The sequence below is a fragment of the Gossypium hirsutum genome, chromosome A07 (assembly GCF_007990345.1).
Source record: "Gossypium hirsutum isolate 1008001.06 chromosome A07, Gossypium_hirsutum_v2.1, whole genome shotgun sequence".
NCBI classification, from domain to species: domain Eukaryota; kingdom Viridiplantae; phylum Streptophyta; class Magnoliopsida; order Malvales; family Malvaceae; genus Gossypium; species Gossypium hirsutum.
In genome coordinates this window covers 15962312-15988730 of record NC_053430.1, presented here as the reverse complement: position 1 = coordinate 15988730, position 26419 = coordinate 15962312, and the positions used below count along the sequence as shown (strand labels likewise).

The 26419-nt window shown below is 37.0% G+C and overlaps 2 protein-coding genes and 1 long non-coding RNA gene across 4 annotated transcripts; 1 reads left to right on the top strand and 2 right to left on the bottom strand.

Moving 5' to 3' along the window:
- Nucleotides 1-971: 971 nt before the first annotated feature.
- LOC121232165 (tropomyosin-1-like) lies at nucleotides 972-6252 on the bottom strand. Of its 2 annotated transcripts, XM_041117653.1 has the most exons (3): nucleotides 6110-6252; nucleotides 5959-6020; nucleotides 972-3123 (listed from the first exon to the last, which is right to left on the bottom strand). In XM_041117653.1, the coding sequence occupies exon 3, from the start codon at nucleotides 3080-3082 to the stop codon at nucleotides 2429-2431; it is 654 nt and encodes a 217-aa protein (XP_040973587.1). In that variant the 5' UTR covers nucleotides 3083-3123; nucleotides 5959-6020; nucleotides 6110-6252; the 3' UTR covers nucleotides 972-2428. The 2 variants fall into 2 exon arrangements, with proteins under 2 accessions (XP_040973587.1, XP_040973588.1); XM_041117654.1 differs by having other exon boundaries at nucleotides 5959-6236.
- Nucleotides 5444-6786, top strand: LOC107932905 (uncharacterized). The gene is made up of 2 exons (XR_001693503.2): nucleotides 5444-5868; nucleotides 6232-6786. It is a non-coding gene; the product is annotated as an uncharacterized lncRNA (long non-coding RNA).
- Nucleotides 6787-10796: 4010 nt separating this feature from the next.
- On the bottom strand, nucleotides 10797-11618 carry LOC107932922 (embryo-specific protein ATS3A). The gene is made up of 2 exons (XM_016865045.2): nucleotides 11469-11618; nucleotides 10797-11361 (listed from the first exon to the last, which is right to left on the bottom strand). Exons 1-2 carry the CDS (start codon nucleotides 11565-11567, stop codon nucleotides 10894-10896), a joined length of 567 nt encoding a protein of 188 aa, XP_016720534.1. The 5' UTR covers nucleotides 11568-11618; the 3' UTR covers nucleotides 10797-10893.
- Between the last annotated feature and the right edge of the window lie 14801 nt (nucleotides 11619-26419).

The window sequence follows — 26419 nt, the reverse complement described above, 5'->3', positions numbered from 1 at the left end:
TCTGAAGTGTGGTCCTGTCCGGCGTCATATCAGTCACATGGTTGTACTATTGCATGAAGGCTTGTGCAAGATCCCTCCACGAATTTATTCTAGCCCGGCTCAGCTGATTGTACCACCTGGCTGCTGCTCCCACTAAACTATCTTGAAAACAATGGATCAACAACTGATCATTGTTTACATACCCCGTCATCCTTCTGCAGAACATTGTGATGTGGGCCTCTGGGCAAGTAGTACCATTGTACTTTTCAAATTTTGGCATTTTGAATTTATGAGGCAGCACTAGGTTTGGGACTAGACTTAAATCTTTGGCGTCAATCCCATGATGATTGCTAGTGCCTACTAAAGTCTTGAACTTTTCTTCTAGCCATCTGCAGCGTTCATCTAATTGCCTTGCAGCTTCAGCTTTCAAATCCTCCTTTTTCACCATATCTAGGTCAGGAACGAGAGGATTAGTAGGATTGTCACCCAAATTAAATTCTGAACCAGTCAGGAAATTCATATGGATACCAGTATCAATTGGCCCATGTTGAGGCCTCACAGTAACAGATGGTCTTCTAGGAAGTGCCTCAGTTTGCAATGGCACACGAGGTAGAGTAAAACCTGGAGGAGGACCCTCATTTTCCTCTTCAACAATGGCCATAGGAGCCTTTCCCTTATCAGTGGCCCTCAATAGCTGAGCCATTTCGGCCATCATGTTCCTCTGAGCTTCCAACATTTGCTCCTTCATCTCATTCTGCATTTTGGCCAACTGCTCTTGCAACTGGTCTTGCATATCTTTTTGCAATTGTTCAAACCTTTGATCCATGTTCTTAGTTTTAGTGCGAGTGCCGTAAGGATGTGTAATTTCCAGATTTTCTTTTCTACCTTTATAAAGAAACTTTAACTAATTAAGGTCTTTCTATAACCTTGAATGCATATGATATGATGTAATGCTATGAGATGCAAATGCATGAATGCAATAAGAGTATCAATTCTGGTTCAACTTCGTTTAGAAAGCTTTATTTAGAAAAAGAATGTCTTTACATATAAGAGGATTACAAATACGCTTTTGCCCTAATGCCCAAAGTTTTAACTCTATCTAACAAAAGGGCTAACTCTCGTCCTATGCCTGACGACGATTCATACATCAGACTTAATACATCAGCTCGTATTGCTAAGTCTCGTACATATTCAGCAACCTCTCGAATCTAGGCTATGGCTTCACCAATGATGTAATCCCTCTCTCTGACTTGCCCTCTAGACTGATAAAGCTCTTCCTTTAGATAATCCTCTTGTGCCTCGAGCTGCTCAATCCGAATTTCACCATCATGTAACGCCACTTCCAAATCTTCCACCTTATTTTTTAGTTCCTGTAACTCGACCGTAGAATCATGGTTTTGATGCCAACGAAGAGATCTTCCAAGCTCAGCTACCTTGGACTTCAAATCTTTATTTTCTTCCTCTAATGCCAAACTCTGCGACTGCATCTCCTGATACTTCCTTTCCCAATACTGGGCTCTAACTTTTTCTTCTTGGATCTCTTTCTGCAGCTGGTCTGAAGCCCCTTCTACTCTTGCTCTCTTCAAGGATATTTGTGCCTTTTTGTAATGCTCCTTCAAATCATCTCGATCTTCTTCGATCTTCTTCTTTTCTTTTCTATCTTTCTCGATCTCCATCTTTTGAACATCAACATCTAGGCTCAATACATCTTTTCCTCTTCGAGCTTCGCTATTTTCTTCTCGAGCTCCAAATTCTTTCTCTCGAACTCTTGTTTCACAATTTCCAACTCCGAGGGCATCACTTGCAAATATTCCTCCATCGGTCGAACTTCTTCCCCACTTGGCTTGGAGATGTTATCGTCAATCCTTCTGCTTCTCCATTCAATATATTTTGGAGTCGTAGCAGGGCTAATAGCTGCTCCCTTCAACCGACAAGTCTTGTTTCAAGCACTAGAGATCTCACTGACTTTCTTCTTGTAGTCGACTCCTCTATACATGAACTCACTTCGAGCCAACCCATGGGTTGCTGGCACAAACTACCTCAAACCGAATTGCCTCAACACAAGTAAAGGGGCATAACCAATAGCTCCCCAAACTCCCAATAGAGGGACCCAATCGAAACTATCGCACCGGTAAAGAATCTCACCAAGAATCATCCACGGAGCCCTCCACTCAACATCCTTTGACTGAAGATTCTGAAGCAGCGCCATCCAATTCTCCTCTGGAACCTCAACTCTCTTTGTTGAAGCTACTATGTCCTTCAAGGGCGAGTAATCCTCAAAGAAAACCCGACAGACAACCTTATCTATCAATCTGAAATGACTGTAGAACCAAGCTAAAAGCAACTGAGCACAACCAACAAACTTGCCTGCACCAGCCCTCCTACATGCACCTAAAGACCTGAACGTCTCCACTAGAATTGCAGGAACGGGAGTAACTCTCTTACCGAGTCAATGAAAAAGATCTGTGGTTGCCTCATCCACATATCCCAAAGCCTTAGGGAAAATCATTAATCCATACAAACTTAAAGCAAAAACATCTACCTTCTTCGCCTCATCAGGGTGTGACAAAATCAGACCTTTCAAAGCGTCCCATGAAATGCTTTTGTACTCACCCTTTTCTTTGATTCTGGCCATGATCCACTGCTCGCTCATCCCCGTAATAGTCATTAATTTCTTCCAAAAGGCAAAGACACAAGCAGCTCGAGAATAGATCCTATCACTCTGAAACCTAGGGCAACGAAGTAAAGCCGTATACTCCTCCACAGTAGGTACCAAGTCTACTTCCCCAAAAGTGAAACAACTGTACGCTGGGTTCCAAAACTGTGCAAGGGCTCGGAACAAATGCTCGTCTACCTGAACATCAAGCAAGTAAGGTAAGTCTCCGTAATTACCGTAGAATAAATGTTTAGTCTCGTTGTCCCACTGATCCCAAATCTCCTTAAGCTCTTGGAAATTATTCTGCGTGACACTGATGCGAGTGTAATCTGGCAGCTCCAACACGTATCCAACAGCTACACTATCTCCCTTTTCTAGTTGAGTTTGCTCAGACCATCTATGGACATTGGTGTTGCCCTCCACTCTATCAAGAAGTCCGTTCTCCATAATAAAACTCTCTATCTTAGAAACTGACTGTGAATCGATACCTTTGTAATGCAAAATAACATGCAAACAAAAGAAAAAGAAAAGTTAGAACCACATGATATTAATAAATCTCAATAGTAACTTATAAGGTAATATCTAAAGTTTAATATCTAACTAAACTGGGTTCTTACGGTTTTCTATATGAGGCTAGTTCTAAAGTTTAAGGTACCCGAACCAGCAGATTCCTCGATTCTCACCCATTATAGGCTCATTTGAAACGAGTTCAGTTCGAGGGAATACATTTCCCTATGGCTGCACGGAGATGAAAATCTCACGAAACCATAGGTACGGATGTATCCCAAAAGTGATCCACTATCCTGCACGGAGGCGAAAACCTCACGAAGGCGTAGTTTCTCACTCCCACTTAAGGGTGTGACTACAACGGTCATGCAAATGCAATGTGTTTCAGAATATATAACACATTCAATAATACAAACAGATGTAATGCAAAGAGGATTAAATTTTAAAATTTTGAATTTCCGACATTAAGACAAGAGATAATCAATTACACGCTTGACTCTCTTATTGGTCCCCAATGGAGTTGCCAAGCTGTCGAGACCATTTTCAAATCAAGTTTTGGAAAATGGGAATCGATTTTAAAAAACAAAAATGAGAGTCGCCACCAATCTTTTTAGGTGTGATTGGATCACCTTTAAAATATTTTGTTTTAAAATCATTAGTTTTGGTCTACGAAATCAGAAAACGGGTTCGGGAGTCGGTTACATACGAGGAAGGATTAGCACCCTCGTAACACCCAAGAATTGGTACCGAATTGATTATCAAATGTCTTTAATGTCGAAAATTTTGAAAATTTTAAGATATGATCCTCTTTAAAATATTTTGATTTTTGAAAATTTGGGTTTACTCGTATCAAAGTATTGACACTAAGTTAGCCTTTTTTAGAAATCCCTATCTCGAAACGACAAAACGTTACATCCAATAAGTTAGGACATATCGCTTTGCTGTTCCAAGACAGTCGCTTATATTTTGAAAGTCTTTAAAACTTAGAAGGGTACTTGATTATTCGAACTCAACGAGAAAAGTTGCAACCCAATAAGTTAGGGCACTACTTTTTTGAAATTTCCAAACACCAAGCATTGCCTTTATATTTTTTTAAAAACTTTAGAGTCTTGTTTTTTTAAAAAAAATGATGCATGAGGAATTGTATTGCATTATAAATCACACATAGTAACATAATACGTACATTTAAGCAAAATGATGGCAATAATATAAAGTTCGTGCATTAGATACATACATATAAAAATAATACATATATAGCAGGTATTACCAATATGCATACAAAGATATATATAGCATGTATTAAGAATGAATAAACATACAAACATACAAAGTAATAATTAAATAATGTATGATATACAAAAAGAGTAATATAATATCAATGTACATGTTCATGAAATGTAATATCAAATAATAGATAAAATAACATTTAATACATGGTATATACAAAATAAAATAAAATGAAATGAGTTATTATAAACAAAATATACATATAACACAAATAAAGACATAATATTTAATAATAATAATTTTAAAATAGTATTTGCTATACAATATAAAACATAATAACAAAATATTTATAAGAGAATAATAATTATAAAAAATATATAAAATAAAAGTAGGTAAAAGGATTTATAAAATAATACATAACATAAAACATCTTTTTAAAATAAAATAAAACATAATTAATAATTTAATATATATATATGATATGAGTTTAAAATATAATTTAATTTATAAATCTTATAATGAATAATATAATAGATAATATATGATACACATAACATATATAAAAATAATAGTAAGTAATATATAATAAAATAAAATATAATAAATGTTATAAAATATAATTTAAATATATAGGAAATAAGATATATAATAGATATAATATAAAATAATGAAAGTTTATATATAAAGACAATGTGTATAAATAATTAATATATAACAAGTAAAGATATAATAATAATATATAAAATAATGATGTAAAATAATAATAATTTATGAAAAATAATAGATAATATAAATAATACATATATAAAATAATTTTATATAATATAAAAGTAAGTTTAAATATCAATATATAAAAATATATATAGAATAATAATAAAATAAATATAGGATTAAAATTAAAATTTATCAAAATTTTAGGGCGAATTTAAAAGAAATAAAACTGAATTAAGGCCCTAATTAAAACGCGCGTAAAACAAAAGGGACTCATTGGGAAAATTTCCCTATTCCCAAAACGACTGCGTTTTAATCTTGGACTTTAAAACAGATACTGTAGGGACTAAATTAGAACTAAAACAAAACATCAGGGAAAAATCATAAATAAAATAAAACAAATTGAAAACATAAAAAGGGTAGAGGGACTAATTGGGTAATTAACTCATTTATCAAAAAAAAGGCGGATCCTACCCGGGTAATCGGGTCAACGCGCGGATCCTGTTGTTTAAACGACACCGTTTTAATGCTTCTTGAATTAAGCAGAAACGTTGTCGTTTTACCAATGTTATAAAAGTAAAAAAACTTAAAAAAATTCATTTTAAACACTCATAAAAAAAACAAAGAAAGAAAACTAAATTCTCTTAGAGCTCTGGCCTGTGGCCGTCCTAGCTCATCCCAGAGCACCACCGCCTTCGGCCCCACATGCCTCACGCGCCACCGTCTGGGTCTTGAAACCCGGCGGTTAGGGCTTTCAAAACCCTATCCTCTTCGCGATGAATCGAAGGGTAACCTTTTACTTCTTCTTTTTAAAGTATTTTGTTATGTATTGTACCAAAAAACCATAAATATCGAAAGGAAAGAAAATGAAATATCACCTCTATTCGTCTGTTTGTTTACTGATTTTTGTTTGTATATCTCTTTTTTTATTTCTGTCTCTCTGTAAAAATGTTATAAAGGTTACAAAGGGGATTTTTATAGCCATTGATTTATTACATAAGCTGGGAAAGAAATCTCTTATTTTCTTACCATTTTTTGTCTACTACATCCACCGTATCTTTGTCCTTGATCTGCTGACATTTTTTTATTTCAGTTTCCTCTTTCTTGCTCTATTTGTTCGCATTTGCTGTATTTCCTTTTTTATTTTGCAGGTATCCCGACGATCTCGGCGTTAACGGAGGTATGAGGCCTGAGATTACGGTGCACCGACAGTGGTGACTCTCGGAGTACCCCGACGTTTCTGGACAACTCATTGATTAGGGCCAGCTGAGGTGACGTGGGGGACAGGGGCATTGATGGCTCTTGCTTCAGGAGTTGGAACGGCCCTGCATAGCTTACGGCGCTAAAAGATGCAGAAACCCTAGGGTTCCTGACCTGGGGTTAAGCGTTCGGGCTTTTGAGGTGCAGCTTATTGGGTCTGATTTGTTTGGGTCGATTTAGGTTCTTTGGGTCACGGGTGTAATAAGGTTTAGGTTGCAATTGTTTGGGCTTGGTTTAAGTTGGGCTAGTCTAGGTGCTAATCTGGCTTTTGGGTTGTAACCGGGTATGGGCTTTTATATTGGGTAAGTTTTAGGTGGGTTATTGGGTTTCAACATTTGTAAAAGGACTGTAAGAGACTTGTATTATTATTTTGTAATTTTGGATTATGCTTTGGTTTCCCATGGGCCGGGAAAAATTGAGGTATTACAAGTTAAGTACTTGACTAATCCTTAGCTAAACAAAAAAGTTACAATCAAACCAATAAAAGTCACATGTTACAAAAGTTTAATAATCTAAATACATAGTGGACATTAGCTTGTTGCTCCATTCTTGATGACATTTGGTTGTTGTTGTATTGTTGACAACTTTCAACACTCCTCCTTGGCTGCAAAGTAGCAGACTCCAATTTCTTTCCTCAAATACTCAAATCTTGTAGTAGTTAATGGCTTGGTCAGAATGTCTGCGAGTTGAACCTCCGAGAAGCAATGAATCAAATTGACTTCCTTTGACAATTCTGCGTCCCTTACAAAATGATACTTGATCTTGAAGTGCTTGGTTTTGCCATGAAATACAGGATTCTTAGCAATAGCAACAACTATTTGGTTATCCATTTTGATCTCTTTTGTTTCCTCTTGAACAACATTCAAATCACTTAAAAGCTTCTTAACCAAATGGCTTGATTAACAGCAGTAGCAGTTGCAATGTACTCTGCCTCTACAGTGGATTAAGCTACTATTTTTTGTTTCTTAGAACTCCAACAGAAAACTTCGAAACATAGAGTGAAAAATAGCCCGATGTGCTCTTCATGTCATCAACTGAGCTTGCCTAGTCACTATCTGATTAGCCAACTAGTTTTAGCTCCTCAATTTTTACAAATTTCACTCCATAACTTAAGGTCCCTTTGACATACCTTAAGACTCTTTTAGTAGCTTTGAAATGAGCAACATTGTAGCAATGCATGAACCTTGATAGAAGGATAACAGCATACATGATATATGGTCTTGTTGCTGTCAAATAGAGCAAACAACCAACTAGACTTCTATAGTTTTTTTCATCCACTCGTGCATGGTCATTGTTGCTAGAGAGTTTTTCTCCTTATGCCACAGAAGTGCTAGCAGGTTTGCTATTTTCCATGCAAAACTTGCTTAAAATTTTTAAAGTAAAAGCTTCTTGGCTTATGAAAATGCTATGTTCATTCTGTTTCACTTCCATACCAAGGAAGTAGGTCATCTCACTTAAATCAGTCATCTCATAAACATCTTACATCTGCTTCTTTAATTCTTCTATCAACTTACTCCTACAACCAATAACCAATAAATCATCAATATACAAAGACAAAATTAGCAAGGTTTCTCTCTCAACCTTCTTCACATAAAGTGTAGGTTCAGTAATGCTCTTTTTGAACCCCAGCCTTGACAAATAAGCATCAATTCTGTGATACTAGGCCCTTAAAGCCTATTTTAGGCCATACAAAGCCTTCTTGAGCTTGCAAACCTTGTGCTCTTTACCGAGAGCTTTTAAACCATCTGGCTACTCAATAAAGATCTCTTCTTTGAGAAATCCATTCAAGAGAGCTGATTTGACATCCAGTTGGTACACTTTTCATAGCTTTTGAGCAGCTAAGGCAAACAACAGCCTTATAGTGACCATCCTTGCAACTGATGCAAAGGTTTCAGAGAAATCAATACCATGCTGTTGACTATACCCTTTCACAACTAGCCTTGCTTTGTGCTTGTTCAGTGACCCATCTGAATTGTGTGGTCCTAAACACCCATTTCACACCAATAACTTTCCTGTTGCTGGCCTATCAACCAACTCCCATGTGTCATTTTTGTGAATCATCCTCATTTCTGCCTCCATTGTTTCTTTTTAACAGCCCTCCTTTATAGCCTCATCAAAGTTGGAAGGCTCAACAATGGTCATGTCACATTTTTCATAGATATTTATAATAGTCCTAGTGCCTCTGACAGGTACATCATTATATCCATCCTCAGTTTCAACTTCATTCTCAACATGCTACAAGTCAAGGTCTTGCTGGTCTTGCTCAGACAAACTTGCATCTGTTTCATCCCATTTCCAACAGTTGCCCTCATTGAATTTCACATCCCTGCTTGCTACAGTCCTTTTAATGGATGGATCAAAGACTCTATACCCTTTCTTTATGTTGCTATAGCCAATAAAGACTTCAGGCATGGACCTCTTTTCTAGCTTAGTCCTTTTTTCAGCTGGCACAAGTATGTAGCATATGCAGCCAAACACCTTTAAGTGTGAGACAGTTGGCTTGTGTCCAAACCAAGCTTCAAATGGTATTTTTCCTTTGACTGCATTTGTTGGCAGTCTGTTGAGCAAATACACAGAGGTATTTACTGCCTCAGCCTAAAAGATGTTAGGCATTTTTCCTTCAAATAATAGACATCTGGCTATATCAAGAACAGTTCTATTCTTTCTCTCACAAACACCATTCTACTGTGGTGTGTAAATGGTGGTTAGTTGATGCTGAATTCCAGCATCATCACAAATCTTCTGAAACTTTTGAGACATATATTTAGTCTCATTATCTGAACTCAATATCTTCAGCTTGTAACTTGCTCGATTCTCAGCCAATGCCTTAAACTTGCATAAGAAATCAGCCACATCTAGCTTTTGTTTCAAGAAACTCACCCAACAAAATCTGGTGTAGTCATTAATAAACAACACAAAATACCTGCTGCCATTGAAGGAAGAAGTCTTCATGAGTCCACAAATATCATTAAGGATCAGTTGGAGCCTCTCTTGAGCTCTCCAAGCTTTGTTAACAGGAAAAGGTAGTCTGGTCTGCTTGCCAAGCTGACAGACCTCACATACATCATTCTTAGGCTCGATCTTGGACATGTCTTCAACTAGGCTTATCTTATGCAGTAAACCAAGTGACTTATAGTTCACATGCCCCAACCTCTTGTACCATAAACATGATTCATCAGTCAGAGCAGTATGTGCCTTTACTTCCAACTGATTCACTTCTAAAGTTAAGGATCTGTCATGTATAGCTACTTTTACTAGCTCTTGACCAAAAAAATCATTGACCACAATTTTTTCCTTCAAAAATAAAAGAGTAACCCTTCTCTAACAACTGACCAACACTAAGTAGATTCTTATCAATATCAGGTACAAAAAGAACTTCTGAAATGATTTTGTTACCTGATTGAGTGTAGATCACAGCCTTGCCTTTGCCTTTGGCCTCAATGAACTCACCATTCCCAATTCTGACTTTGGACACAACATTGGTGTCTAACTCCCTAAACATGCCTTTATCTGATACCATGTGACGAGTGCAGCCACTTTCAATCAACCAATTCTTTCCGACTTTGCTCGAACTTGTAATCAAATTAAAATTGAGGGTTTTACTCTATCAAGACTACATGAAAAACATGTCGAATTTAGCCTATAAATAGATTGTTGTGCCGCACATTTAGAGGTAGCCTTTGGAGTGCTTTTAGTTGGTTATTTGTTTATTCTTTTAATTACTTGGTATTTTTCACTGTTGTGTTAGGCTTTGATTGGAGAGCTTATATTTGATATAAGTGATATTTTTAAGATAGTGATTTCTAACAGTCGAGGTCGATGTTGATATTGTAATTAATTCTTTGTGTAAGGGTAGATTGAGTTTAAACCAATAGGTGATTCAGAAGATTGTTGAGCGGGACTATGCAGAATAAAATTATTTCCGAACTGAGTTAACAAATGACTACTTGCAAAATCTCTCTTTACTTCTCTATTTTTTGTTTCTATTTCACTATTTGATTAATACAATGGCTAAACACGATATTGAACAATCATCCTATGATTTTTCAAATATGTTTAGGTGAAGATCATGCCACAACTGTTTCGCCCCCAATTATTCACTTTATCATAGACAGTGAGGACCATCCACATAAGTCCGAGATGTCTTGGTGAGAGGGTAACCATCGAAAATGTCTTGTTTAGGGTGCGATTCCATGGCAAAAGGGTGACTCCATATTATGGGTGGGCTCTCAGATCTTTTACTCTTGAATTGGATGGAACTTGTTGCCTATTTATGTTGGGATATTTGGATGATACGCAATGCTTGTTTACTGGAAAGTACTCGGAAGGATCCAATTATTTCGACTTGGCGAAGAGCTCTCCACGACCAAAATCAAATGGAGAGCAGCAGCCCAACCCGAATAGCTAGTGACTTTGTTACACAATTATTATCATCATTATTGTTATTCATATTCAATTATTTCCAAGACTAGAAATTGCATAAATTCAAGGGTGAGTAATCAAAACAACAAATCTTCCAATTAAATTCTAATTAAACCACAGCCAAAACTGATTCATGGCGCTGGTGTCTTCTTGAATACCTTCCTCTTATGCCTGATGCCAAAAGGAGTGATTTCTTTAGAGCACAAATCAGAGCCGTGCCAAACGTTCCGAGGCAGATATCTTCGGAAATAGAAACTTTTTGAGCTGAGGCCAGACTCTTCCAATGCCTCAACTTGCGCAAAACCTGGACGCCAATCGTCGCTTCCCGATAGCTTTAGATACAAATAGCAAATTGGTGATTCCATGCATTGGCCTGTCACTTGAAACTCATCTACCAAGCAAGCCTGGAATGGTTTTCTGGGAATGTCGTCGAGGACAAGAGGCTGCAATGGATCCACTTGCCTTACATGCTTGGAGTTTAGATGGTGAACTATCATGTCATTAGATTTTTCATCACCAAATCTCAGGCTCACATGGCCTGATGTGTCAGCACCCTTTGTGCATGTAGTTTGTATTGTCACTGTGTAGCTGCAGTTTCTCTACAAAGCGTATTTCAGCATTACCTTAAGTAGGCTGTGCTATTCAACTCTTAGTAAAGATCATACTAAACTATAAATTGGAAAGCAATTTATGCAAAGTTCATTACCTTGATGTTTTGAGGGAGGTTTTCACCTCCTGCAATCAAAGCAAGTAAAAATACGCAACAAGCAACGATGAGTCCTCTGCGACTCCTTATGATCTCCATTGTTGTTTCTCCCAAAGCTTAAAGACAAGACTTTAAGTTTTCATAAAGTGTTGTTGAAATCTATGGCTGGGGGTTTATAATGATGGGGTGGGTCATTCATTCTTTCCTTGGCATACTCAAAAAGTTGATATTCCCTCTTTGGTTGCTTTAGGAAATTGATTAACAAAGTTTACTTCACTTTTACTTATACCAATTTGATTTATCACGGATAATTTGCACTTTTGTTAGGGTGAGCAAAGCATATGATTGATGTCCTAATTAACGATGAGAAAGTGGTTGCCCGAGTATTATTAATTATTTTGGTATGACATAAACTTTTTTTTTTACATTATTGGGTCGTGATGGTATGATAAGATTTAAACAAAGTGTTAAATAAATATTTTAAAAAAAATTAACTATCCTTCTATACAACATTTGACCGATTATATTTTATATTTATATTGAAATACATCTTATACGTATAACTTCATATAAAAATGTGCTAAAAATAGTACAAATTCGGAAGAAAAAAAAATACATGCTTACTATCTTGTAAAAAGGAGGTTTATATCACGACTTGACACTTCAAGTTATATCCATGTTTTATTCGAAAAAAAAAGTTATATCCATTTTTCTCACATACTTATAAACTTTTTTTTTAATCTCATTTCACTATATAAATTATTCTCCCATTATAACTTTTAGTTCAAAAGGTTAATGGTATAAAAAATATATATGGCACAACCAACCAATGGGAATATGCCATATGTTTACCTTTTTTTATCATGTCATCTATGACCTAGCCATTGATTTTGATCATTTTAATTTATATATTTTTTAAAATTTTAAATTTTTTGAATTATTTATATTTTATATAGTGTTCTATAATTTTTTTATTTTATATAATGATATATTATAAAAAGAAGTTTTGATTTTTTTAATTTAATAATTTTTTATGATTTTTATAATTTTTTTGAATTTTTATATTTTATATTTTTATTTGACAGGATATTAAATTTAACCTTCAATGTTTACAATTTTTTTTATCAATTTGACTCTTATCCTTTTTTAGATAAAGTACACCAATAGTCACTCAATTTTGATTAAAATAACAAAACAGTCACCAAAATTTAAAAAGCTACAACTTAGTCACTAAACTTTTCGAAAGTAACAAATCAGTCACCGGGCTTATTTTCCTTTACAAACATATTAATAGACAACCTACATGGCCTGTTAGGGTGCCACGTTGGACATGGTCCCACCATCAAAATTTTTTTTTCTTTTAATTGTTATTATTAATTTCCTAAACAAATACAACCAACACTTTTTTTCCTTTAATATTCTCTTCTCCCTTGTACATTCAAATTTTCTTTGTTCTGAAGCAACTCATAAACAATAGCCAAAAAACCCAAAAATCGATGTCTGACTATCGCGCCGACTTGCTGGTGGTGGTCAAAGAACTCCAAACTCTTAACTAGTCTCTCTTTAACCCTTTGAACATGCATCCAGAGTCTGATTCTCCAAAAATTACCCCGAACTACTCGAATCTATGTTTGAATTTTCAAACTACGCCTTGCCTGATCTCAAAATCCGACCATCGAATCAGTCTAATTCCAATGTATGTTTTTTTTGCGGCCCCTCCTACATTCTTACCCTTCAGATTTATAAGACGATGACCCAAGACCTCAAAATTGGCCTCAATGTTCCTCTTATTTCTTTTTTTTCTTTATATTTTGTTTCTTCTTCCTTTGATTTCGTTTCCTTTCTCTCAGGCTTCCACTTTGTTTTCCTTTGGAGTTTTTTTTTGTCGTTTATTTTGCATTTTTTGTGTTGTTATTGGTGTGAATTTTTTGGTTGTTGAGGGTGTGGTGAGGATGTGTTTATGGTGTCGATGGTAAATGGAGTAATTGTGAGGGGGTTTGGATTTGATAATTGTGGTGATGTATGGCGGTTAGTTAACTAGATATTGGTGGTGATTAGTGTCCAGAGAGGTTGATGATGGTGTGGTTAAGAGAAGAACAAATTCAATTTTTTTTAAAGTTTTCTAGAAAAAAGAAAAGAAAAGAGGAGTTGAAAGAGGTTAAAGCAAGAAGCGAAATTAACACGACGCGCGAGACGGTTGAAGCGGGAAGCAGATATGGTCAATCTAAAGAGGTTACTAGAATGAGTTCTGAGATACCCACTGTGATCTTCATTTCATCTTCTTCTTCTTCTTCCATATAACACCCTTAACCCGTATACGTCACTGGAATAGGGCTACGAGGCATTACCGATCAATTACAACATACAACATACATTTCTCATACATGAAATTTATTATCACATAAATTTTAATCAAACATAATCATATTGTCCCTTATAAGGCTATACGAGACCTTAAAACATGCTTAAAAGAGATTCAGGATTAAACAGATAACATTTGGAAACTTTGAAAAACTCATATAATTTTCATGCATACAAGGACCACACATCCGTGTGAACAGGTCGTGTGCCTCACACGGCCACCAGAGACGCCCGTGTCAAAGGCTATGTGAAAATAGGGCATACATACTGACTTGCACCACACGGCAGAAGACACGCCCGTATGCCATGGCCATGGAAAAACTGGAGGGTATGCTGACTTGAGTCACACGGCCGGCCACACACCCATGTGTCAGCCCGTGTGTCACACACGGCTAGTAGACACGCTCATGTGTCTAAGCCGTGTAACTCACTGACTTGTTTAACTAAGTTACAGCGGACACATGGTCGAGTCACAACTCATGTGCTCAACCGTGTGGAGAGTAAATAGGCTTGGTTTAAGCCACATTTCTCACCCACCTCAAGCATACCTAAACCACAACATTACATACCATTTCAATTCACTTATAGGCAACCAAAACATACCAATTCATATACAAATCATGCCATCTCATCTTCAACCATTTCATTACTCAAATCATAACCATAAACATACCAAAACAATATGTCATTATCAACAATTTCAACTATCTTTGTAACACCCCTTACCCGTATTCGATGACGGAACAGGGTAAAAAGTGTTACCGAACATAAACTTACACAATCATACAAAACCGAGACATGAATTTTCGTCCAAATTTAAAACTTTTCATTCACATGCATATTGTCCCTTATATGGGCCTTCGAGGCCCAAAACATACATTGGGTGTGGCTCGAGACTCAACCAAGAACTCTCAGAACTTATACAACACTACTTAGAATTTTTTTCCTATTTTAGAGAGTCACACACGCCTGTGTGGCTTGGGACACACTCGTGTCCTCAGCCCGTGTAACTCTTTGTTTATGATGTCATCAACTAAATTGATGTCACACGGCCAAGTCACACACCCGTGTGCTTAGCCGTGTCCTCCATATGGCTGAGACACACAGCCGTGTCTCTGCCTGTGTGTTTACTACTGAGCATTCTATTTTACCAAATTAGGGTGCAAGGGACACACTGCCGGATCACACGCCCATGGGGGCAGACCGTGTGTCACACATGATCTAGACACACGCCCGTGTGATTACCCGTGTGGACAACTTTGATGTAACATCTCGAAATAAGGCCTAAAAGGAATAGTGGTTGCGAAACCATAAATCTGAGATAGAAAAGTTTATTTCAATTAATTTTTATGATTTACCGAGTGATTAGATGCATGTGTTAGAGTATTGATAAGAAATTTTATAGATTGCATGTTTAATTTGCCTTTTAGGACTAAATTGCAAAAGTTGCAAAATATGTATTCTAATTCATAAGTACTTGATTGAAATGGGGGTTTAAAGAGGAGGTCTTTAAATGGTAATTAGACCATTATATTTCGTTTGGACAAAAATGGGCATGAATAGGACAAAATTTTAAAGAAATGCCTTAAGGGCATTTTAGTCATTTGGTAATTAAAAGAAATAAAAAGGGAAAATAAAGCCAAAATTGACTCATCTTTTTCATGGAGGCCGAAATTAGCATGGGGGAAGCCATGGCTAGGGTTTTCAAGCTTTCCAAGCTCAATAGTAAGTCCGTTCTAGCCCCATTTTTCAAGTTCTTTACAATTTTGGAATCCCGATAACTTGATTAAGCTTATTCTAGCAATAATTTAATCTAGGGTTCATTTTTGGAAAAAATACCCATAGGTGAAATGTGTTTATTTTGATGTTTTATGGTAGAATATGAAGGCTGAAATTATGTTAAACAACTTTTACTAAGCGGTTTTAAGCAAAAATGAGCAAAACGGCTTAATCAGTAAAAGTTGTTATTGTTCATAACTATGTGTTAGAGTGAGAATTTGATGTTTCCATAGAAGGGAAAAATTATCAGCATGTCATGAAACATAAGAATAAGGGATGAAGTTTAATTCCCGAGCCTAGGGGAAAAAGTGTAAATATGCAAAAGTTTAGGGGTAAAATTGTAATTTTGCAAAAGTTTGAGTTAAGGACTATTTTTAATAGTACATTAATTAAATAAGTAAAATATTATGTTTTAGATCCTGGAAAACGAGATTTGAATCTAGAATAGGAGAAAAATCGAAAATCGGGAAAGTTGGTAAAATGACCGTTTTAGTATTGAGGTAAGTTCATATGTATAATAAGCATTAATTTATGCATGTTTCAATGTAAAATTGATATATTTACTATGATTGTCGAGGTGTTGAAAGTAAGTATAATTATGATGATTTAAATGTTCAATATTAATTCGACATGGAAATGAGAAAGTATGTAAGTTTGTATGTAAATAATACATTATCTTTATTATGTTTTTGTATTTCAACATATTTTATGTATTGTAGCTGATTTTTGAATCATAATTGACTATTGGAAGTATGGAATCAAGCATTAGAAAGAGAGAGAAATCCCGATTGAACCTTCAGAAAGATTGGATGATACAGATGGTATGTAGCTAGGTCACATGTATGATGCTGAGTGCACATCATGTGTACAAGAGAGCTACGAGACATTATGATGTAGCTAGCTCGCATGGGTGATACTATGTGTACACCATGTAGGCAAGAGAGCTACGAGATATATGTAGCTATGTCGCATGCATGGTTCCAGGTGAAGGACACCATGTAGACAAGAGAGCTACGAGATAAACTGGCTAGGTCACATGGGTGGTACTAAGTGTTCACCATGTGTACAAGAGAGCCAAAATTATATGTACAATCGAGCTAGGTCACATGAGTGGTGCTAAGTGAAGGCCACTATGTGTAAAAGAGAGCTTCAATTTTAAAGGTGGGTTGTGTGTGATACCATTGTGTATCTGTTATTATTCCGAAGCGTTCAACTGGGAAATTGATTAAATGAAATTGTGTATGACTTTGTGATGATAAGTGAAAGTATATACGTGTGTAACTTATGAGCATGTTCGATATGTGATTGGAAATTGGAAAGATTGTTATGGGAAAGTGATGAATACAATTGAAGTGTGAAAGATCAAAATTGACAATAAAACTGTTCCAGATGGTTATAGTGACGTGAATCTAAAAATTTACCAAAAATAGTAAAAATTGAATCAGAGACTGAATGAGATATCAAATTAGAGCTTAATGAGTTATTATGAGATATTTAAGTTTTTGAGAGACTTGTTCAGAATGACTACGTGATCCCCTGTTCTGACTTCGAGAAATCATTAGAAATTGTACAAAAATAATTAGGGAATATAATTTATATTCCTGAAATCCTTAATGAGTCTAGTTTCAAATGAAATAAAAGATAACATCCTTTGAATTCTGTAGGAGGAGAAAATTGATTCGTAGTGAAGAGTAGTCAGAACAGTTGAGCAGTGAAATAGGGGTAACTTCAATGAATAAACTGTACTAATTGGCTAGACCAAAAATTTTGAAAATTTTATGGTAAGAATATACGTGAATCTAGTTTCAAGAAAAATTAACGGTTTGTAATTTTTAGTTTTGTAACTCCAGAAATAAATAATTTAATTGCTGGTACTCTGCTAGACAGCTTATTTTGAACCTGTTTATGATTGTAATAGTGAAAGTATGTGTGTTTGTGATGGTAATATTCCGGGAACATATTGTGACTTTATTTAAAGTATGATAATGTATTGTTTATTAATATTTACATACTTACTTACTAAGCTATAATGCTTACTCCTTTCCTTTCCTTTTTCCTATAGTGTCGCGGATGTTAGCTCGAGTTGGAGGTCGCCGGAGGTTAAATCACACTATCAAACTATTGATTGATATATAAAGGTTTTAAAGTATTTTAAGTCTTTGGCATATATAGAAACTCATTTAATTGTTATTAAGTTGCTAGGAATTGGCTTAAAATACTGACCTATGTTATTTGAAGGTCTCTATTGTATAAAGTCATTTAATGTAGATAGTCTTGATTATGTTATTAATTATGAATCGGTTTTTATACGATGATTAGTGACTAAGTCTGGTAATGCCTTGTACCCTATTCCGGCGTCAAACACGGGTAAGGGTGTTACATTTGAGGTTATTTTCCAAGCCAGTTGCCACCCTTATTTGCACATACACATACTTGACTTCAAAGGCACTTAACATGGCATAAGTGAGCACTTAAACATACACAAACAAGACATGATCGTGATCATTTCATCTTTACTTATACATGTATAAGACTTTATACTTTGTAAAGCCCAACTTACCAATTCTCATTTGAGCCATGGTTATCATCATGCTAAACAAATCCCAATTAGATCATCAAGCATTCATAGCTACAACACATCTTATCACATACACACAATCACCAACCACATCACAATTGGATGGGAACATGTATACTTAAATAAATAAGCTTACAACCTAATAATCAATATAAGCCACATCTCATGGCCTTATATAAAATGAATCAAATATCAATATAAGCCAATTTACATGGCTTCACATACATCAAACCCTTAACCATTACAAGCCAATACCTTTGGCTAAATCGTAATGACACATTCACAATTGACTAAGTCCCTATAAATACCATAAACTTAAGAGGTTTGTATTCATTTTTACCTACGATGATAGCATGATAGTGTGATGACATCTCCGGCGGCCTCCAACCCGAGCTAACTAAATTAACCTATAAGAGATGGGAAAGGAAGGGGAGTAAGTTTCAAAGCTTAGTAAGTTCATATGAAAATAATGAGCAACTCATGCTAGTCATATACTATGCTTGACAATATAAGTATAAGTTAATATAAAAATTGCTATAAATCTCAAGGCTGTAATATAACCTATTCACCTGTTTACTCTCTTTTGATTTATTAAAATAATTTAACTTTACTCGAATTTCAGTCTAGCAGCTATAATTTCTCCATTGCAGCATTTTTTATAATTAGCAAATCATTTTAAACATCTTAGTAAAAGTACTCATAACCAATAAATCACAATTCAAATAAACAATATTTACTATCTCACCAATCAATTGGGCCTCCAAGGCCTAACATATAGTCATCAACCGTGTTTCCATGCATTTATACATCATGACCATAAATCAAAAATCGTAGGGCTATCTCAAAATCACTTTCATAGTGATCATAACTCATAATAATATGAAGTCAATACGTAAAATCTTTACGTACATACCTGTACCATCTCATAACATAACCACTTACTTTCTCATCTTTGGCATACCCGTTGAACACTTGGAATACTAAATGGATACACGGAAAGTCTTTGCACATAAGTGCCACATATGTAGCTAAACCTAACTCATATCTCATATCACATAAATGCTCCACACAAGCTGATGGTCAAGATGCAACTACGCAGTGTTGCTCACACAAGTTGTCAAGTATCCGCAGCACATGTCGGACTACCCAACCACCGGTAGACGTATGAGACTAGCACCCGGATCACATAATCACACATACATCATAAAGATATTTAGTGATATGTCACTCTATCCTCTTCTATACCTAAGGTTCAAACGAGATTTTTCTCACTTATCCGAACTTCGTCAAATACAACCATAGAATCAATCATTTATTTCATACATTATCAAAGCATTTAGAATATTTAAAATACAAACATAACATAGCATTATTTACATATGAACTTATCTCATCACCAAAATGGCAAAGAGGGACCTAAATGTTAATTACTCATTTTCCCTCGTCCTAGGTCCGAATCTCGTTTTATTTGATCTATAACATCACATTTAGCCCACTTATTAGTCACATTACTCAATGTGACCCAAAAATCATACTATAGAAAAATTATGATTTTGCCCCTAAAGTTTGTCATAATTACACTTTTGCCTCTAGGCTCGTAAAATGAAATTTATTCTATTTATTTAACATACAAGCCTTAGCCGAATCATTTTCATAACTATAGTAGCCCACAATTTCCATTAAAACACACTTTTACTACATATATTATAACTTTTACAATTTAGTCATTTTGGACGTTTTCACCGAAAATCACTTAGTAAAAGCCGTTTCTCTAACCATAAACATGCATAATCTACCATTAAACATCAAAAAACAAAAATTTATAACATGGGTCAAAACCTAAACCTTCATCATATCTCAAATTCATGGTAGAAATAGCTAGATCGTGTTACCAGGATTTCAAAAACACGAAAATCATTAAAAACGGGGCTAGAACAAACTTACAATCGAGCTTGAAAGCTTGAAAAACCCTAGCCATGGCTTCCTCTTGCAAATTTCAACGAAGGAGGATGTAACATACTGATTTTCGAGTTTTTCGCGATTCTTGATATTTTAAGTAAGTTTCTAAAATTTGGTATGTGATTATGGGATTCATAATTTGAGTATGTAAATGGGCTTATGGAAGGCCGATGTGTTGGCCAAAACCCGGTAGAATTTTCAAAATTTGGACTTAAGAGTTAGGGGTTCTGGCTAGGTGACCTTATGCAAAGTTATGGGAGAAATATATCACAAAAAGAGTTGTAGTAAAGTGGCAAGGGTGACGCCACTAAGCTCCTAATAAGGTGGCGTGTGGAGCATAGGGGAAGACATGGGATCGATTCCCTGTGTTGGAAAATAAGGTTATTTATTTTTTTGAGCAGGAGGGGTAAGTGATGGAACCCAGGTGGATTCTGTTGGAGGAGTTTGAATTAGTCAAGTGCATGGATTAAGGAGTGATAAGGGGAGAGATTTTAGGGATGATGGAGATATAAGGGGGAGCGTATCTAGGAGAGATTTTAGGAGATTTGAAATGGGGGAAGTGATGGCCGGCCAAGGGGGAAGGTTATTGTAAATTTGGCTATTGGGTTTTAGGGTGGCATTTTCCTCTTTTGTTTTCTTTCTTTCTTTCCACTTGTGCCGATTTTTCTTAAACAATTCCTCTCTTTTCTCTTCCATTATTTCATCCATAAACTCTTTACCCCCATTCTTCCTCTCTTTCATTTATGGTAAAATTCAAACTTATCCTTCTTTTCATTGCTAACCGAATAGCAACAAGCCAAATCCCGAAGGAGGCAAGGGAAGTCGATTTCTCCATAAAGGTATACACTTGTTCTTTTTTCTTTTAGCCGATTCATGTTATGTCAGAAGCCTTTCAACTCTTTTGTCAACACCCTTTTTGGTCCATAATCACTTCTTCTTCAATGATCCAAAAGTCGAAAGCATAGCATCCTTGGGTGACTTGGTGGCCGATTCTTAGGGTCCTTGTGGTGCGATTTTTGCTAGTGTTTTGAAGCTGGGACTGCGTTGAATCGGAGTTGACACGGGATTGGAACCGTTTGGGTAGGTGAACCTTGGTAAGTGCTCGTAGCTTTAAATTCGGTATTATAGAGGTTAAGAAAAGCCGAAACCCCTCTAATTTAGGGAGGTGGCCGAATATGGGTATAGGCTTTATGGGGTTCTTCTTTTAATATTTTTATGGTTTCTATAGTGGAGGAATAGCAAGGCGTAGTGTCGATTTGGATTAGCTTGGATCACCGGAGTGGCTAGATCTTGTCACAAATCTCGGCAAAGGTAAGGTGCCTAAGGCCATTATGGATGGTGGGCGAATGTGTAAGTGTTAATATTAGATGGTTCTTGGTTTGGTTCAATAATTGTGAGCTGATTTATTAACGGTTGATTATAGGAGAAATCGTGTAGGAGATCTCGTCGAGAAATATCGCAAAACAGGTGTGTAACGAACCCTTTCTCATAGCTTAAAGCGATGAATGCCGAAAAGTCGAAATGCCGAAATTCTAGCATTTCGAGGACTTGTGAGCAAGCAAACGCTCATTAGTTAGTTAGATTCGTTGAGATGATGATTAGGAACATTGGAAACAGTAAGAGCGCGATTTTTGGCGTTCACGGTAAGTTGGGCCTCGAGGGGCCAAAGTGGGGCCCAATGGGATTTTGGGCCCATTTGTAAAAAAATTGGTAGAAAAGGAAAACCTGCTAAATTACGCATCGAGACTGATAAAACCGTTATGGAATATAGGCTAAATGGGCCTAGATGACAAAATCGGCCAAGTAGGGCCCGTTAGGGGTTTTAGGCTCAATAACTCGATTTCGCTAAAAATGGGCCAGAATCACTGTTTGCACCCATGAATTGTTAGTAACCGTTAATGAACATGGAAACCCTAATTTTTGGTAAGATTACAGGATTACCCTTATAATATGAAAATGATCGTTTTACCCTTAGCTAAAAATGACCATTATACCCCTAGGGTTTATATATGAATTTAATACATGGGATTTTGATAAACATGGTATGTATGATATGCACATGACATGTATGATATGCACATGATATGTATGATATACACATGATGTATTCATAAATGCATTGGGTTGGGTTTTTATATGGATGGAGGAAGTGCAAAAGGGCTTATGCCCCAGTTATTAAAAAAAGGGCTTATGCCCCAGTTATCAAAAGGGCTTATGCCCCAGTTATTAAAAGGGCTTATGCCCCAGTTATTAAAAGGGATTTTGCCCCAGTTATTAAAAGAGGCTAGGCCTCCAGTTATATGATAAAGTAGCTATACTGCCAGTGGAGAGTTATGGTTGGGTGGGTTGAGTTATTCCCCACATGGTGTGTTGGTTGGTACGGGTATAGAATAGCGGATGGTGGGTCGAGTAGTCTCCCCAAATGGGCTTGCATTCATTGTTTTTTTTCATTGACGATACATGTGATATTGAAATGGGCCTATGGGCCATACCGTTTACAGTAAAAGGCTACGGCCCAGTATATACATATTGAAATTGGACTTGGGCTAAGGCCCAGTAGGTTGATATTGATTTGGGCTCTAAAAAGGGCTTGTTGCACACTGAGTTTCCAAACTCACCCCCTTTCCTTAACCTTGCAGGTGAGCCTTGATGTGGGGACTTGGAGCTAGAGGGGTTTCAGAGTGGCCGCGGTGATCGCCTTTGGGCTTTTAAATAAGCATTGGTTTTCTTTAAATTTCCTTTAATTATTATTTATTCTTGGGTTGTAATAATGTCATTTTACCTGTTCATTTCTTGTCGGGATTATTTTATTTTTAATAACTTTAAAACTGGTTGATAATTATTCAAATGGGCTAGACTTAGGACGTGATTTCAAAACGATACTTGATTTCAAAATATCACAACACCACGATTATTCGATTTATCAAAGAGGTTCACTTAAACAAATTTAAACTCGATATAACAAAGTGTGGCAATGGTTGTGGGCATGTCTAGGATTGGATCCAACTGAAGAGCTCGGTACTTAAGCAGCCTTCATGGCTCACCTCCTCTGTCTCGGATACCTACCTGGTGCCCAACTTCCATTCACTTTGTTAACTCAACAAAATATATGGTTTTTAAAACACTAAAACGGAATATGGGTTTTCAACTCCAATGTGGCACGTCAGATTCGGCCATAACGTCTGGGCTAAATTTGGGGTATTACATTTAGTGGTATCAGAGCCTAGGTTGTAACAACTCGACTGTGGATCGGGTCTAAAAATTTTCCAAAAATTAGGCCTAAGAAGGGTATTTTTGGAATTGGTTTTTGAAAATTCTTTTCAAAGATGTTTTACAAAGTATACATGTTAAAATGGTACAAGTTTTTCTGTTTTAAACAAGAGTGTCAAAATAAGGGTGCTTTCAAATCAAAATTTTTAAATTTTTACCTTCTATAAGTAAAAATATGGCTTTTTGAGTTTTAAATGGATTAGAGAAAGAAGTGGCGCACTAAATCCCCGGCACCAAGTCTGTAAGTATATTTTCCTTACGATATATGGTAATGATATGATATTAGGAATAGTACTGAGACCCTGCTATGATACTTTAGATAGGGTAAGGCTGTAAAACGATAGAAATGAGACTGTAGCTAGGCTACGATGATACGAAAACAATTCTTGAACTGTTATATCTCCATAAGACACTTTCTTAATAAACAGTGGAACATTATACTATTCTCATAAAACTCATAATCAGATAATTCGATATGAGTACAAGAGGAGCTCGTAGACGAGGCCGCGAACGTGGTCGCGGAAGGGTGCAAGCTAAATCTTCATCCTCAGGGCATAGGCCAGCTGAGGAGGCATCTGTGCCACAAGCAACGGAGACTGGGTCTTATGATCGAGCTGCGGGGGATGACGCTTTGTCTCAAGCCATGTTAAGGGTTTTGGAAAGGGTTGCTGGAGCTAGCACTGGGACAGTGAATAGGGGGTCCATATCGGAGCGACTCGGGGCCAACGGAGCAGAAGTATTTAGGGGTGTATCTGGAGTAGCCCTAAATGTGGCAGAATATTGGCTAGAGGCAACAGAACGGATCATGGACGATCTAGACTGCTCAGTGGATCACTGCTACGTGACGAGGCATACCGATGGTGGATCACTGTAAGGGAGAGTACCCCAATTGAGCAAGTAACCTAGGAATTGTTCAAAACTGCTTTTTAAGGGGAGGTATGTTGGAGCTAGTTATATGGATGCTCGTCGGAAGGAATTTTTGAATCTAACACAGGGTAATAAGACTGTAGCGGAGTATGAGGCAGAATTTTTGAGGCTGAGTCGATATGCCAGCGGGATAGTGGCAACTGAATATAAGCGCAGTGTTCGATTTGAGGATGGCCTCTGCGATGAGCTTAGTATATTGATAGCTCCACAAAGGGAGCGTGGTTTTGCTGCATTGGTAGAGAAGGCTAAGATAGTCGAGGAGGTGAAGCTGATTGAGCGGCAGAATCGTGAGAAGGATCGACCCAGGTTTAAGAGGGATTTTAGACCCTCAAGTGCAACGAATCGAAATGTTAAAAGAGAAAGGATGGAAGAACCAATTCGAGCAGTTCCAATAAATACTTATAGATCGCAGGCTTGCAAGGACTGGGTAAGGTGCATATAGGGGAGTGCTGGAAACGAACTGGAGCATGTTTTCGATGTGGGTCTAAGGAGCATAAGTTCAGGGAGTGTTCTCGGAAGACAACTCAGGAGTTAGCTGCAGAGCAAAGGGATGTCCAACCACGGTGAGGAGGACCACCACTACAGAGGGGTCGTGGGCAAGGTAGAGGTGGCAATGGTAATGGACGAGGACGTGGGGCACTTGGCAGGGGTGCTAGACACGTTGAAGCTCGACAACCGGCGTTGGTTTATGTTGCACGATGTCGTGAGGAGGGTGACACTTCTGATGTTATAACTGGTACGTTCTTCATTCATAGCACGCCTTACACTGCTTTGATTGATGTAGGTTCCACTCACTCGTATGTTACTTGTGACGTATCTGGGGCTTTGGATGTGCTTCTTGAGGAGACTGTGAGTGGGGTATCGGTGATAACCCTTTGGGACATTCGGTTAAAGTAGATAAACTTTTTAGGGCAGTGCCTTTAAAGAGACAAGATAAAACTTTTGAAGGAGATTTGATGGAGCTGCCATTTGGGGATTTTGATCTTATCTTGGGAATGGACTGGTTAACTAAGCACAAGGCGACGTTGGATTGTGCTGCAAAGAGGATGGTACTAAGAACTGCCGAAGATGAGGAGATAATGGTCATAGGGGAACGAAGGGATTATTTGTCCAATGTTGTTTCGGCTTTAAGAGCCGAGAAGTTGATTCGGAAAGGTTGTGAGGTGTACTTGGCCTTTGTAAGTCAAACCGGACTTGAGGAGATAACGGTAGAGTCGGTTATGACCATTAAGGAATTTCAAGATGTATTTCTAGATGAACTTCCTAGATTACCCCCGAACAGAGAAGTCGAGTTTGGAATCGACTTATTACCTGGAACAGCTCTTGTGTCCATTACGCCTTATAGGATGGCACCAAAGGAGTTGGTAGAATTGAAAGCTCAGATACAGGAACTGTTGGATAGAGGGTTTATAAGACCAAGTGTTTCCCCGTGGGGCGCACCGGTACTGTTCGTAAAGAAGAAAGATGGGACTATGCGTATGTATTGACTATCGGCAGTTGAATAAACTAACTATCAAGAACAAGTATCCGTTACCAAGAATCGACGATCTGTTCGACCAATTAAAAGGAGCCTCAGTATTTTTTAAGATCGACCTTCGGTCAGGATATCATCAATTAAGAGTTAAAGAAGTGGATATTTATAAGAAGGCGTTCAGAACTCGATACGGTCATTACGAGTTTCTGGTAATGCCTTTTGGTTTGACTAATGCACCGGCAGCATTCATGGATTTGATGAATCGGGTGTTCCAGCCATACTTGGATCAGTTCGTAGTCATTTTTATTGACGACATCTTGGTGTATTCAGAAACGGAAGAGAAGCATGATGAGCATCTTCGTGTAGTGCTGCAGGTGTTAAGGGAAAAGCAACTTTATGCAAAATTTAGTAAGTGCGAGTTTTGGCTGAAAGAAGTTACCTTCTTGGGGCATGTTGTGTCTGCTGAGGGGATCAAGGTGGACCCTCGAAAGATTGAAGTAATTTTGGAATGGAAGCCACCGAAGTCGGTAACAGAGATCCGAAGTTTTCTGGGGTTGGCAGGTTATTATTGGAGATTCGTGGAAGGATTTTCTGTGTTGGCAG

Coding starts and splice junctions, on each gene's coding strand:
- LOC121232165 (XM_041117653.1), bottom strand. CDS start 3,082: ATGGAGAACGGACTTCTTGATAGAGTGGAGGGCAACACCAATGTCCAT.
- LOC107932922 (XM_016865045.2), bottom strand. CDS start 11,567: ATGGAGATCATAAGGAGTCGCAGAGGACTCATCGTTGCTTGTTGCGTA. Junction 11,362..11,468: donor ACCTCCCTCAAAACATCAAG/GTAATGAACTTT, acceptor TACGCTTTGTAG/AGAAACTGCAGCTACACAGT.